We start from the raw sequence: 15,558 nt of genomic DNA, 5'->3' as shown, positions 1-15,558 counted from the left end.
ACTCCTGCAACTTGGAAAACATTTATTTTCAACACTTGGGTGGTAACCCCTACATTTGATAAGCATGTGAAACTCACTTCATGGTAAGTAAGAAATTTAAAGCATAGTGAAGGGTTTCACAAGTGACACGGTATTCAAGTTTTTTCATTAAAATACTAAAACCTTCTAACCTTATATTTTAACAATTAAAATTTCAAGTTGAAATCATCAGTTGAAAAATCAAAGTATAATATTTTAAAAAATTTTTAATAAAATTTATTCTCAATCTTTTATGTTAGATCCGAATGCTCAGTTATTGAGAGGGATTAAAGAGCTTCTTCAATAGAGTTGGGATGTTATAATTTCTCACGTACATCGTGAAGTCAATCAGTGTGTCAATTGGACGACAACACATACAGAAAATCTAGAATTGGGTTTACATATTTTCGAATATCCACCACATGGTATTGTTTTCTATTTATTTGCAGACAATTTAGGCATATCATGACTGAGGATGATGTAATAATTTTATCCTTTCCCTTATATAAATTTTTTTTTATTTTTATTACGTTTAATCGGACTTTTATTAAATGATGATTAATCAATTATTATTAATCAAAATATTATTTATTATTTTATATCATGTGATGTCCATAAGATATACTAACAAATAATGATGTAACATAATTACATACCACATCATCTTCACATAAAATAAAAAATACCAATTACCTTTTGATTTTTTTAAATTTTTTTAAATAATTCAAATATATTTTAAAACATTACGCGAATAGATGCAAAATAAAAGTTACAAGTGGAAATAGTTTTTTTTTTTTAATAATTGAACACTTATTTTTGAATATTTTACTTTGATAGCTAATTACAGAAAAAGTCATTGCATACAAGTTTGTTTGCTTTCTTATCTCCAAAAAGAATTCATCGTATCATTCCATTTGGACGCGGCAGAAGGGGATTGGCAGTTACTATGATCCTCCACGACTCAACTACCACTGTAATGGACGGCGATGAACAGTGAATTCAGAGCCAACAAGACTTTTTAGGTCATCCGCCAAATATATTTAACTCCCTGTCTCTTTTTTTCACCCGCTCTCAATTTAACCTTTTTATTTTTAATAATTTTTAAGCACAAAGTTTTCAACGGAAAGCAAGTCAAGCAAGGAGCACTAAAAAGTCTTTGCCCCTCTTGGAGTCCAGTCGTCTCCGTAGCTTGGAAAAAGAAACCACCACCAAAGAACACAAACTGCCCATTCCTTGTTTGACCCGATCAGACCAAAATATTAGAAAACAATCTTTAGTTCACACTCTTTACACACATATCTCACTTCATTTTTTCTTTGGAGCTTTTATTTTTGGGCTTTGAATTATGCTTTTGAATATTTAAACCATGATGTAGACTTTGTCTTCTCTCTTTATGAACTATTGGTGGTCTTCTCTCCTAGTTTCTCTGTGGAAAAGAAGGATGCTTCGTTGTAGTTTCCAGTACCCTTTTGCCTGTTCTTTGATCTTCTTCAGTTAAAACTTGAGAAATCTGAGGTGGGTCTTTGAATTTTTGTTCCAAAGTTTAATTATATCGTTTCTTTCCTTTTCTGGGTTTTGTTGATACTCTCTTATATTGATCAGAATCTAAGTCAAGTAGTCAACTTCAATTGGTTTGCTTAAGTTTCTCGGCGTAAAGTTTCTATCTTTGGTGTTGGTCTTTGTGAAATTGGGGTTTATCAGCTGAATTTTTGTTCTCTGTGCTCTTTTTTTTTTAGCTTTTCTTGTTAGTGTTTTCGAATATTTATGAAGGTGAATTTGATTTTTTTCCCTGTTTTGTTTTTAACTTGTTTCAGGTTTAAATGTTAGGAGAAGCATGGTTTAATCGATTTGACAGTTAATCTCTGTTAAGCTGTTATTAGCTGCGCAAGTGGATTTTGTTAATCCACTATTTCAGTTCCGATTTTGAGGGGTTTCTTCATGATCATGGTGTTGCATAGCGGAGTTTTTGCTGTTCTTATCAGTGCTTTCGCATGGTCACTGCTTCGCTGTAGTTTGAGCTATGCTTCTGTGGAAGATATTAATTGTTTGAAGAGCATCAGAGATTCGTTTGAGGACCCCTTTAATTACTTAAACTCTTCATGGAATTTCAACAACGATACTGAAGGATTTATTTGTAGATTTACTGGGGTTGAATGTTGGCATCCGGATGAGAATAAGGTTCTAAATATCCGGCTTTCAGATATGGGACTCAAGGGTGAGTTTCCTCGAGGAATCAAAAATTGCAAAAGTTTGACAGGCTTAGATCTTTCAAGCAACAAACTCTATGGAAGTATTCCAACCAATATCTCTGGATTTCTCCCATATGTCACTAGCCTTGATCTCTCATCTAATAATTTCTCTGGAAATATACCAAAAAGCCTTGCAAATTGTAGCTTCTTAAACATTCTGAAACTTGACCACAACAAGCTGACGGGTCAGATTCCTGCAGAACTCAGTTTGCTCAGTAGGTTGAAAGAATTTACTGTAGCTAATAATCTCTTAACAGGGCCAATTCCAAATTTCCAGTCATTATCAGTAGAAAATTTTGCAAATAATCCAGGATTGTGTGGGAAGCCTTTGGATCCGTGTCAGGCGACTTCGAAGGGCACTAAAACTGGAGTTATTGCTGGGGCTGCTATTGGTGGGGTGACAGTTGCGGCAATAGGTGTGGGTATTGGTCTGTTCTTATATTTCCGTAAAGTATCTGTCATGAGGAAGAAGGATGATGATCCAGAAGGAAACAAATGGGCAAAGAGCTTAAAGGGAGCTAAAGGCATTAAGGCAAGCTAATTTAATACATCCATATCAGAATACAGCAGATGCTCTTCTTTCCATTATGAAACTGCTAGTAGTTAACTATTATTATTATTATTATTATGGTTTTATCTGTGATTTACTTATAAGGTAATGTTATTTCAGGTTTCCATGTTTGAAAAGTCAGTTTCCAAAATGAGATTAAGTGATCTCTTGAAGGCCACTAACAGTTTCAACAAAAATAATATTATTGGGTCAGGAAGAACAGGGACTATGTACAAAGGAGTCCTTGAAGATGGAACCTATCTAATGGTTAAAAGGTTGCAGGATTCTCAACACTCTGACAAAGAATTTGCATCAGAGATGGCTACTCTAGGAAGTGTGAAACACCGTAATTTAGTTCCCCTTTTAGGCTTCTGCATGGCAAAGAAGGAGAGGCTTTTAGTTTACAAATACATGGTAAATGGTACTCTGAATGATAATTTGCATCTTGTGGATGATGCTAACAAGGCTATGGAGTGGTCCTTAAGGCTTAAGATCGGGGTAGGGGCTGCCAGAGGATTTGCATGGCTCCACCACAACTGCAATCCTCGTATAATTCATCGAAATATAAGCTCTAAGTGCATCGTACTAGATGCAGATTTTGAGCCCAAAATATCCGATTTTGGTCTTGCAAGGCTCATGAACCCGATTGATACACATCTGAGCACCTTTGTGAATGGTGAATTTGGGGATTTAGGTTATGTTGCCCCTGAATATGCGAGAACTCTAGTGGCCACTCCAAAAGGAGATGTCTACAGCTTTGGCATTGTCCTTCTTGAGTTGGTGACTGGTGAGAGACCTACCCATGTAGCCAAAGCTCCTGATAGCTTCAAGGGAAATCTGGTAGAATGGATTACGCAGCTATCAAATGATGGCAAACTTCAAGATGCCATTGACACATTCTTGGTTGGGAAGGGTGTTGATAATGAACTTCTCCAATTTCTTAAAGTTGCAAGTAATTGCGTATTGCCACCTCCCAAGGAGAGGCCTACCATGTTTGAGGTATACCAGCTTTTAAGAGCTATTGGGGAGCGATACAATTTTACAGCTGAGGATGAACTGTTGATGCCTTCAGATGCTGGTGATGCTGATTATATAGAGGAACTTATTGTTGCTCGAGACGTCAAGGAGAATAATTGAAAAGATGTGGGTTGGTGAGCAGTGCATCTTGGCATAGTGCATGTGTAAGTATTTGTTATTGTGCATGTTTAAAATAAAGATTGATATTTTACGTGTACGGATGCTTTTCTTGCTAGTTTCAACTTTCTAAATTTAGTACTCACTGTAATGGCATCATTTATAGTTTTCAAGCATCTATGTTAGGCCTTTCTGTCTTTTATTTTGTATTAGAATCCTTAGTTAGTATCCCGGAGGAAAAACTTTATATTCATTTTTATTTTATCTCCTGAGGCTTTCTCCGTAAATGATTGTGTATGCAGAATGATTAGATTTACACCAAGTGGATGGTATATGTAATGTAAGTTAGATCAATTTATAGTTGCGGGACTACTGTTTTCCTTTATTCATTAATGTGATATTGTATCTTGCTGAGTGCTTTCGCCTTTATTTCTTTATGCGGAGTGATTTTATTTAAATCAACTGACAGCTGTATGTAACATGGGCTAGACAACTTACAGTTGTGGGAATTTTAAGTCTTCTCCCTTTCTTACTTTTAATTGATGAAATGAGTCACTGTTGTTCCTGTTGCAATTTCTGGATTTTGAATCTTAAATTGGCATGAGAACACTAGTAACAGAATTCTCTCATGCACTGTTGAGAATCATGGAGCACTTGCATATATGCCAGCATGCAAGTAGCATGTTCAGGTTACAGTGAGAGTTTTAATTGAATAATTACCAGGAAACTTCTAGATGCACCTGCATGTATTTGTGCTGATACTACTGTATTTACCGCATAACTTCTGCTTTGTTATTTTACTTTGGGATCGGTATCTTTTTGGGGATTGCAGTAACTTCAACTATTTTAATTGTTCTCCTTTATTTTGTGGAGAGCTATATAAGAATGTGCAGATGCCGTATGGCTATCATCTTCCTATTTTCTCTTTTTGGAGGCTTGATTTGCTCAAACCATTCAAGATTTTTATCTCGATTTTCACTTCTTACTATGATAGTGCTGTATCACTTACTGCATGCTTTGCTTTGGTGTGTGAGTGCATACATAGCTAAAAAGCACACAAGAAGATGCAAGTACATTATATGCTACTGCTCTTGGCATGAACTTACTACATGGTTTTCTGCCCACTTGTCTCTAAACATAATCTTTAATTCGCTAATAAAAGGTGCTGATAAATTCAATTGGATATGGACAGCTTAGGTTTCATCAAGAAATTTTGCTCGATTCTAGTACTCTTATTAAATAGTGAGAGAAGCTGGTTGAGTTCTTCAATATAGATTTCTGCTAATTCTCCCAAGAGTAATTCTATTTTCTCATGAATGACTAACCATTTTTTTCCTTCTTCTTTTGCTAATTTTAGAAATCCTAAGTCTCTTTACTCCACCTTTTTTATGGCATAAATTGCTTGTTTCATTTCAGTTTATGTAATAGCGGTGCAGACTGTTAGCAGGAAGTATTTTGCCAATCTTGCCAAGCTTCTTTTCTCTTTATATATATTTGAGTGAAATTTTCTTCTGCACTTCGGGTTCTTTGTCACACTGCAAACTGTTTATCATACATCATTCCACAGTCCTTTTTTTTTATTTATTTTGAGGAATTTGTTTCTGCTACGGTTGACTCCTAGGCCAGTAAGCACATGCATATCTTATGTTTTTTTCTTTTTATTTGTCCATAACATATCAAATTGAGCATATTTACAGTTAAAGCTCAAATTTTCTACTGGTTAATATGAAGGCTTCAAACTGTATTGGAGGGTATTGGACTAAAATTATCTTTAATTGATTTAATTGTTTAAAGCTCAGCATATTTTAAAGTTGTACTTCAATTTTATTTGTAAATTTTGGATAATAAATTTCCTTAAGAGATGCTACACTTATGGTCCATTTTCCTAAGGTAATGATAGTTTATTTAATTTGTCTGTCCTGCTTGTCTGAATTGATTTGGATGCCAAGTACATCATATGTAGGGAATGCATCTTGTTTTTGTTGTTATGAACCTTTTTCTTCTTAAGCATTAGTTAAAATATTTATTATACAATTTCTTATCAACATTTTAGGTTGCTACTTTAATGAACCAAATATCTGTGATAATGGTTTTTGATGGATTAGTCAAGAGAAATAGGCAATTGATTCTGTAAAACTATTGCTATCATCTAGACTGCAGAGTGGCCTCTTTTCGTTCTCTTTGCCCCTTCTTGGTCACAAAATGGATTAAATGTTTTCACTTGGTTTCACAGAATGGGATGTTCAGGTGCCCCAACTATTTTTGCTATGCTGGTATGAAAATTTAGTTGGCAATTTTGGATTCGTCAACCTAGCTAGTACCACCCCAAGTTTTCATTGTTGATTAGGCTCAGCCTTGGCATGTCACTGTGAAACAATTTCTAATGGTAGGGGTAGGCACAATTAGGCATAAGAAAGGAACACAAACCACTCGAAGCATGAATATCACAACTCATTCATCAGAAAAACCAATAGATTTACATAACTTTCTAGCACCACTGGCACTTGATTGGTTATAAGCATCCAACCGTCTACTACCGTATGATAAAAGCCAAGTAAGCTACATTACCGGCTGCCTTTATTTCTGCATCCTACAAGTGACGGTTTGCTTGAACTGGAATCCTATTCCTAATGACCCTCATTGCCAAGAGCATACTGCTAACAATGCAATGCGGCTTAAATTATGCAATTAGCCTTTATACTTTACAAAAAAAATATAGACGTAGTCTCTGTACAATAATTTGTTTAAATTAGGTTTTTATGTTTTGTTAATTTTAGTTTTTAATTCTAACACAGTTAAATTTTACCGTTAAATAGGTTAATATGGTTTTTTAATTAAATTGACATGACACTTTTTGCTGACATGATGTTAATTATATGCTAATGTGGCATGATCATATTGACATTTTCAAATATTAACAGGGTAAAAAGTTGACATGGCATAATGCTTATGTGATAACAAAATTTGATGTGACAATTGTTGAATTAAAATTTTTTTTTCTTTCAAATTTTCTATATTATTTTAGATTGAACTAAACCTAAAATCAAGATGCTAGTAAAGTAAACTTGTCCATCTCATGAGTAATTTCTTGCGTATACACACCCAAACACTACAATTAGACACTAACAAACTTAAAACTGAGAAACATAAAAAGGAAACAACAAAGCAAAAATCACAAAAGACCAACTCAAGATAAGACTCGTGATCGAAGGTTTTAAGGAAAACCCCATGAATGTAACTTTGGTAAGCAGTTAATAGTGGATAACCAATTAAGCTAAATGTGTGTAGTTTGTTTAAGTTTTTAACCTTTTGGATTCTTCTTGTTTCTGAAAAATGGTGGATAATCAAGGCCCCAGTAACTAAGATTGTCAACACTGCTATTGCGGTATAGTCATATTTCTGTTTGTGAAATAAAAACATTAATTTCATTCCAATTATATAGTAATAGAATCTTTCAGATATTGGGATAAACATACAACGAAATCGATTTTGATCTCTAATTTCGAAATGAGAAAAGCTCGAAAAAGGAGTTTTAAGAAAACCAATTTGTACGAGGAGAAGCCTTGGTCTATTGCAAAAAAAGACGAAGTCATACATGCAACTCCTCACTTTCTTTTCTTTGCTTTCATCTTGAAATTTGATGAGATCGTAGGCATCTTTGCACTTTGCACTTCAGTGACAATATCTCATACTAGAACCCCATCTTTTCTTTTTCATTTGTTTTAAACTTTCCCCTCCTTTCCTACTCATTTCTTTTGCTTCCCCCCTCATTGGCTGTCTCCTCCTTTGTTGAAGGATGATATTTTTCTCTTAGGTTGGAAAGCAGAAACGGTTCACAAGTGCCCTTCATCAAGAATTCAGGTGGAAGATGTTCGCCGTTGCCTTTTGCTTTTCTTCTGAGGCAATGGCTGGTACTTGTCCTTGGCTGGAAGACTAAGAGTAATCTCCATCCAATGCCTTTGTTACCTCATAATCGTCGGAGTTTTGACACCGGAATATGGATGGAGACCAACGACTATGTTCATAATCTCCAAATAGAACAGTCTAAGTTTAATTTCCTAGCATCCTAATTTCAGGTTTAATTCAATCAAAAATAAAATAAAAATTTTGAAAAGAAAAAATGATTTTTTTTTAAATTCAGTAATTACCACGTAAGGTTTTTCGTCGGGCAAGCATTATGTTACTTTCATCTTCTACCATGTTACCATTTATGTCATATTAGAATGACTATACCACATCATTTCATAATTAATATTATGTTAAATTGATGAAATCCGATAGAGCTAGAAGAGAAGAAAAGTCTTTGCTTTGGCTTTTTCCTGGCTTTCTTGTTCTCCTGGACTTTAGATAAAGGCTAATGCCTTAAGGAGCATTTAAATTCGGAAAGTTAATGCTTTTACGAACCATTAAATTAACGTAATTAAATGATTCAACCCCAAATCAATTTATCACTCAAAGATGTCACTTTAATTGTTTTCAGTAACTAAAATATCCTTAATTGGTTTTAAATTACTTTGCTTTTGCTGCATAAAATCCTTGTTTTCCTTTTCTTGCAAAAATTAATTAAAAAGTAATAATATAATTAATTTCCTTCAACATGTTTTCTTCTTCAATAATCATTCACATAAACCGAAAAAAAAAAAAAAAGGAACCTCCTAATCCAAAGACAAAAAAAAAACTCAAGACCTTATAGCATTGATAAGCACGTTCTAAAATGGAGATTTGAATTTATACTTTTTAAATAAAAAGATTATATACTGATTAATTAATTAAAAATTCGAGTGTATTTTTGTTTTTAGTAGTTATTTATTTAAATATTTATTATTATTATTATTGTCACCAAAATTGAATTATCATATAAAAACAAAACAAATCTATTGATAAAAGAATAGATTTTTTTTATAAGAATATAGTATAAGTTAGTATTCGAAACTACTCGAGGTATTTTAATCATAAAAGATTAAGACAATTTTTTTATTGATGAACAAATCATTAGCATTTACAAGCTCATGGTACCATATACAACAATTGAACCCAAATTCAATATAAAATTAAAAGAATTTCAAAATATTAAAAAACTAAATATAAGTAATAAAAAGTTAATGCTTGTTTGGCCTGACTTTTTCAACTTATTCACATTTTAAAAGTAAAAGGCAGGCCAAATAAGAATTTAGAAAAGTTTTTTAAAAAGATAAACAACTTTTTTTAAAATAAAATTTTGAAAAAAAAGAGCTTTAGAAAAAGCTTCAAAGAGGAGCTTTCTCGCTTATTTTTTTAAAAACATGCTTCTTTTTTAAGAATTTTTTTTTTGTCTAAAAAATGTCCTCATCTATTAAAAATAATTTCAACATTATCTGTTTTTATTTTTAAATGATTTATTATTAATTATAAATTTTATATTATATAAAAATACTTTTTATACTTTTTATAAATAAAAAATAAAATTAACTTTTTTCCATTACGAACAAAAGAATTTGTGATTAATAGAAAATTATATATTAAATATCAATTTTAATCAAAATTAGAACTTATATAAATTATTTTGTCTAACAACTTATTTATAAAAAAGAACTTATAAAAGTAAAATTACCAAACAGATTTTATTTAATTTTAAAAGTTATTATTTTTCATAAAAATTTCATAATAGTTTTTAAATTAAAAAAAAATTAAACCAAACAGGCTCTTAATATTAAACCAAAGAAATTTGTTTCTTTTGTGAATAGCACCATGGTCAACACTCAGTCTGCTTAACATGAAGAAGCTGTCAATGCCTTGTCTCATTTGTCTCTCACAAAAATTCAATTTCAGAAACTCATGTTGCTTATTAATGCGAATTCCACAAACTCATGTTGCTTATCAATGCGAACCCCAAAAAGAGATACTGCTTATCCATGAGAATGACACTTATATCGGTGATAGCCCACCTTTTTCAAGTCATAATAGTATGCATTTTCAACAACCCAAGTTATCAATCGTAAATTCATCAATAGCAGGTATGATTATTAAACTTTGTTTTTTCAATTTACACAATGTTTCTATGATTGATTCTCATTGTTAGATAATTGACTTGGGGGTGCTTTTGATCATGTAGCATGCTCTTTAAAATCTTTCATTTATTCAATATCAGTAAAAAATGTGTTGTTGTCACAAATATTCCAACAATTAGGTCAATGCCAATACAAATATTCCAACAATTAGGTCGTTGCCAAACTTAGTTCTTCATAACAACATGTGCTTACCTTCTTAAAAAAAAAACATGTGCTAAGTTTCAAATTTAATTTGGTTTCAATTACTCAGCTAATTGAGACCAAATTACATAATTTGATATTTGTAAAAGAAGTTCTTGTGATAGGGAGAAGAAGCGTAGTAAGAAAATTAAAGGATATACTGGAAGTGACAGAGAGGAAAATTAGAGTAATTTCTAAAGTACTGAATGTCGCTGCAAGTAGAAGAGAATAAGAAAAGAATGGGTGGAGAATTAGAGAATGGAAGAGAATTAGAAAGACAAGTTGGGTGATAATGTTACAATTTTGAAAAAGAGTCCCTCAAATGAATTGTGAAGACTTTATATATAGTGCAAGGAGTGACGGTTACTCAAGAATAAGCTTTAATGTATATAATAAATGACATTATTATGAGGAGTTTTAATATGAGTAACAATTACTATAACCCATTATGTTATTAAAATGGTAATTTTATGGCATATAATGAGTAACGGTTAGAAAGTCATTATGTGACTATTGAAGTAATTGAGTGTAATAAGACTTAATCTCGAGTAGAAGGTAATAGTAAAGAGATATACGAGAAAAGCTATCTAAGAACAAGTTAATAGAAAACGGTGTATGTGAACAAGTTCAAGAGAAAGAAGTTGTATGTGAACAAGTTCGAGAGAATAAGCTAAACGTAAATAGGTACAAGAGATAAAGGTAAGGGTGAGAGAGAGAAATACTTGTACTCCAGGAAAATGTTAAAAGAAAGACCCCTTAACTATTTCCATATTTGAACCACCAAGCCAAACTCTTCAGAACATTCCAAGATGATAGTAATCCGTAAACTTTGTCACTTATTCTAAGTTGCTTTCACTGCTATATGTGTGAAGTGATTATTTTGTGCAAAATAGTTGTTCCACTTATATTAGTTGTTTTGCATGAAGTAGTGCTCCATTTATTTTAGTTGTTCTGTGTGAAGCAATGCTTCATTTGTTTTACTTGTTCTTCGTGAAGTAATATTTTACTTGTTTTAATTGTTATAGATGAAATAGTGCTTCACTTCTTCTAGTTATTTTCATTATTCTTTATATTGCATTATAGTGTAAAACAACTCTAACAAGATGTTTGGTTGGGGAATGGTGTTGACTCCATTAGTTTTTGATGATAGTAAAACATTCTCATTCATTTGTGTCTAATACATTTACTTAAGTGTGCAGGAGAATTAATGTATGAAATTAATAAATCAATCTTTCAAAGTGTATATTAAAAGAAAAAGGGAGATAAAAATAATGTGACATGACTAATTAACAAGAAGGAAGCTCATTAGTTAAATAAGAAAGAATGTTGGTTGGCCAAGATTCAAATTGGAGAAATGACGGGCTGAAGAGTTTGAAAAATAGAGACAACTTAGTCAACCAAGAAATGGACTAGTCGACTAAGTGCTTACTGCCAGAACTGCCAGAGACAGGGAGCAGAAAATAGAGACAACATAGTCAACTAAGATATCGAGTAGTCGATTAAGAGCATTCTGCCTGCAAGTTTGAAATCTGCACTAAAAGACCGAGTAACGGCTAGAACCGACTCTCAACTGTCTCCGATGGCTAGAAAACTATCAAACTACTATCAGAGATATTTCTCCAAGTATAAAAGGGTCTTCCAACAATTAAAAGATAGTTTTCAGAGTTTAAAGAGAAGATTTAAGCCTTATAGAGCAGAAAAGTCAGAAAATCTTTTCCACACTTTGCTGCACTCAAACGATAATCTTTTGTACTTGTATTTAGCACTCAGCCTTGTACCATTTAGATCAACTTATGATCATAAGTATTTTCTTCTACCTTTCTTATTTTATTCTTAGAGTGAGGGAGTCACTCTAAGAGGTTGTTTCAAGCCCGGTGTGCTTGAAGGTGTTAAAGTTCTAACTTAGCCTTGAAAAGTTAGGTGTTGGGTTTTAGTTTAGCCTGTGAAAAACTAGTGTAAAAGGTTTTGGCTGAGCCTTGTAAAAGCCATTGTAAAGCTTGGTGAAAGCTTGTGAATTTCACTGATTTTTAGTGAATTTGTTGAGAAAATCCTTGGTTGGATAATCAAGGTAGTGGATGTAGGTCTTAGACCGAACCACTATAAATTGTTGTGCATTGTTTTATGTTTTTATTTTCTTTGTTCTGAAAATTAGTTCCTTATCTTGTCAAGAGCCGATTTGTGCTATTCACCCCCTCTAGCACATATAATTGGGACCAACAAGTACTATCAGAGCTAGTTTCCTGTTATTAAGGTCTAACACCTTTTGGGTGGATTCAAATGACTCAACTAAAATCAATAGTGGCTGAGGGATAATCAACAAATAGACCACCTCTGTTTGATGGCTCTAATTACCCTTATTGGAGCACTAAGATGTCAATCTATATTAGAGCTATAGACTATGAAATGTGGGACATCATAACTGATGAACCCTTTATGCCCTCAACCGTGAATGTGGTAACAAATGAGTTGATGCCCAAGCCAAGGTCTGAATGGACCGAGGCTGAGACTAAGAAAGTTCAAGTAAATTTTAAGGCCATCAACACATTACATTGTGCCTTGACCCCTACTGAATTTAACAAAGTCTCAAGCTATACAACAGCTAAACAAGTGTGGAAGAAACTTAGAATAATCGATGAAGGGACTTCTCAAGTAAAGGAGTCCAAAATTACCCTTTTAACACATAACTATGAAATGTTCAAAATGGAGCCTGGTGAAGACATTACCAACATGTTTGATAGGTTTACAAACATCACAAATAAATTGAGTCAGCTAGGCAAGCCTATTCATGAACATGAATTAGTAAAGAGACTGCTTAGGAGTCAATCAAAAAATTAGAAGCCTAAAGTGACTGCAATCCGAGAGGCAAAAGATCTAAATGTTATCACCTTAGATGAGATTTTTGGCTCTCTCTTAACTCATGAGCTAGAGCTTAAAGAGGAAGAAAAAGAAGATAACAGGGAAGCAAAGAAAATGAAAAATAGCATTGCACTTAAAGCCAGCATCCTTGAAGAAAAGCTAGAAGAGTTGTCATGTGATGATGATGAAGAGTTAGCTCTAGTTGCAAGAAAATTCAGAAAGCTTATGGGCAGAAGAAATCGAAGACTAGCTAGAAGAGGCTTTAGAAAAGATCAAGGTGCTTCATGGAAGTTTAGAAACAAAAATGACTCCATCAAAAAGGAAGAGTTAATCTGCTATGAATGCAAGAAACCTAACCACTTCAAGTCAGAATGTCCATTGCTGAAAGATGAGACACCAAGAAAAATAAGAAATCCAAGAAAGCAATGGTAGAAGCTGCATGGTTGGACAGTGACACTTTAATCTCTGAAGCTGAAGATGAAAAATCTGAGGAAAGAGCAAACCTCTACTTGATGGCACAAGATGATGAAACCGAGGTATCCTCATCCCCCTGTGACATTTCTATTAATGATTTACAAGATGAATATGATAGCCTTTATGATGAATTTGAAAAACTTTTTTCAAAATACAAAACATTAAAGAAAAAAGCTACATCTCTTAAAAATGATTTGGATAAGATGAGACAAGAATTCAATTCTATTTTTGAGAATAGAAATATTTTGCAAATTGAGTTAGAACACTCAAAAACAGATTTTGAATTTTTAAAATTGGAGCTGGATAATAAGTATGATGTTGTGCAGAAATTACTTGATGAAAACACAGCTCTCAAATGTTTGAAGAATGAATCTTCAAAAGGATATGCATACCACAATAAAAATTTTGCTAATGCATTACCTAAATGCTACAATTGTGGTAAATATGGTCATTTATCATATGATTGTTTTAAGAAAAGAAATGTGCAGAAAGTTAGAAAAATTTGGGTCCTTAAAAGATCTTATGTTGCAACTAACTCTCAAGAACCCATCAAAGTATGGGTACCTATAAAGAAAAACTGAAATTTTGTTTTGTAGGTTGAACTGCACTTAAAGGTAGAATTCATGGGATATGTATGGTTGGTAAGAACTCCCAAACTCAAATCAGTCATGTGTTGTTAGTTAAGGGTTTGAAGCATAATTTATTAAGCATTAGTCAATTATGTGACAAAGGATTTAAAGTATGTTTTGATTCAAATAAGTGTGAAGTAATTGACATAGGAACAAACAAAGTCTCATTTATAGGAAAGAGATTGAAAAATATGTATGTGATATTTCTTGAGGATCTTAAAATAAATGATGAAATATGTTTAGTTGCAAATGCCGATAGTGATAGTTGGTTATGGCATAGGAGGCTAGGACATGTAAGCTTGCATACCATGTCACAATTAATTAAGAAAAATCTAGTTGTTGGGTTGTCAAATATAAAATTTGAAAGTGACAAAATATGTGATACTTGTCAACTAGGAAAACAAGTTTAGAATATCTTTCAAGTCTAAGAAGATTATGCCAACATCTAGACCTCTTGAAATACTGCATATTGATCTATTTGGTCTAATAAACACAATTAGCTTAGGAGAAAAATCTTATGGCTTTGTAATAGTTGATGATTATTCTATATATACTTGGATTTATTTTCTTGTTCACAAGAATGATGTTTTATCAGCTTTCATAAGTCATTGTAGGAAAGTAGAAAATGAAAAAGGACTAGCCATAGTTAGCAAAAGCAGTGATCATGGAGGAGACTTTGAAAGTGAAGAATTTGAGAAATTTTGCAATGAAAAGGGGTTAGATCACAACTTTTCTACCCCTAGAACACCCTAGCAAAATGGAGTTGTAGAAAGGAAAAACCGAACCTTAAAAGAAATGGCTAGGACTATGCTATGTGAGAATAACCTACCAAAGTATTTTTGGACTGAGGTAGTGAACACAGCAGCATATATATTTAATAGAGTCTCAACAAAACCCATGTTATCTAAGACACCTTATGAACTCTACAAAGGTAGGAAACCAAACATTTCTCACTTAAGGAGCTTTGGTTGTAAGTGTCTTGTATTGAACAATGGAAAACAGCCCCTAGAGAAGTTTGATGCAAAGAATGATGAAGCAATATTTTTAGGATATGCATTAAACTCAAAGGCCTATAGGATTTTTAACAAAAGGACTTTAACGGTAGAAGAATCAATCAATGTAGTTTTTGATGAGTCCAATGCTTTACAAAAAGAAATTTATGATGATGATGATGATGTAGAAATCCTAAAAAGACAAATGGAAGAAATGAGCTTAGAAAATAATAAAAATATTGAAGAAAGCTCACCTAGAAGAGAAAATGAAACTCCACCTCTAGAAAATCTGCAAAGAGCAGAAAATCAGCATGATGATCTTCCAAAGAGTTGGAGATTCGTAAGAGACCACTCACAAGACCAAATAATAGGTGACATTTCACAAAGAGTTAGAACTAGGAAAACAACGAGAGAAATTGTGAGTTTTCA

The 15,558-nt window shown here is 32.8% G+C and overlaps 1 protein-coding gene across 1 annotated transcript; it reads left to right on the top strand.

Annotated features, from left to right (window-relative positions):
• The first annotated feature begins 1,158 nt into the window (after positions 1-1,158).
• On the top strand, positions 1,159-4,380 carry BIR1 (BAK1-interacting receptor-like kinase 1). The gene is made up of 3 exons (XM_007049469.3): positions 1,159-1,533; positions 1,833-2,799; positions 2,938-4,380. Exons 2-3 carry the CDS (start codon positions 1,957-1,959, stop codon positions 3,952-3,954), a joined length of 1,860 nt encoding a protein of 619 aa, XP_007049531.2. The 5' UTR covers positions 1,159-1,533; positions 1,833-1,956; the 3' UTR covers positions 3,955-4,380.
• Positions 4,381-15,558: the final 11,178 nt, after the last annotated feature.

This window comes from Theobroma cacao, chromosome 1, assembly GCF_053813885.1.
Source record: "Theobroma cacao isolate CCN51 chromosome 1, ASM5381388v1, whole genome shotgun sequence".
Classification (NCBI taxonomy): Eukaryota; Viridiplantae; Streptophyta; class Magnoliopsida; order Malvales; family Malvaceae; genus Theobroma; species Theobroma cacao.
The sequence above is the reverse complement of the archived record's forward strand: the minus strand, read 5'-3'. Positions and strand labels throughout refer to the sequence as shown.

Coding starts and splice junctions, on each gene's coding strand:
- BIR1 (XM_007049469.3), top strand. CDS start 1,957: ATGATCATGGTGTTGCATAGCGGAGTTTTTGCTGTTCTTATCAGTGCT. Junction 2,800..2,937: donor AGGGAGCTAAAGGCATTAAG/GCAAGCTAATTT, acceptor ATGTTATTTCAG/GTTTCCATGTTTGAAAAGTC.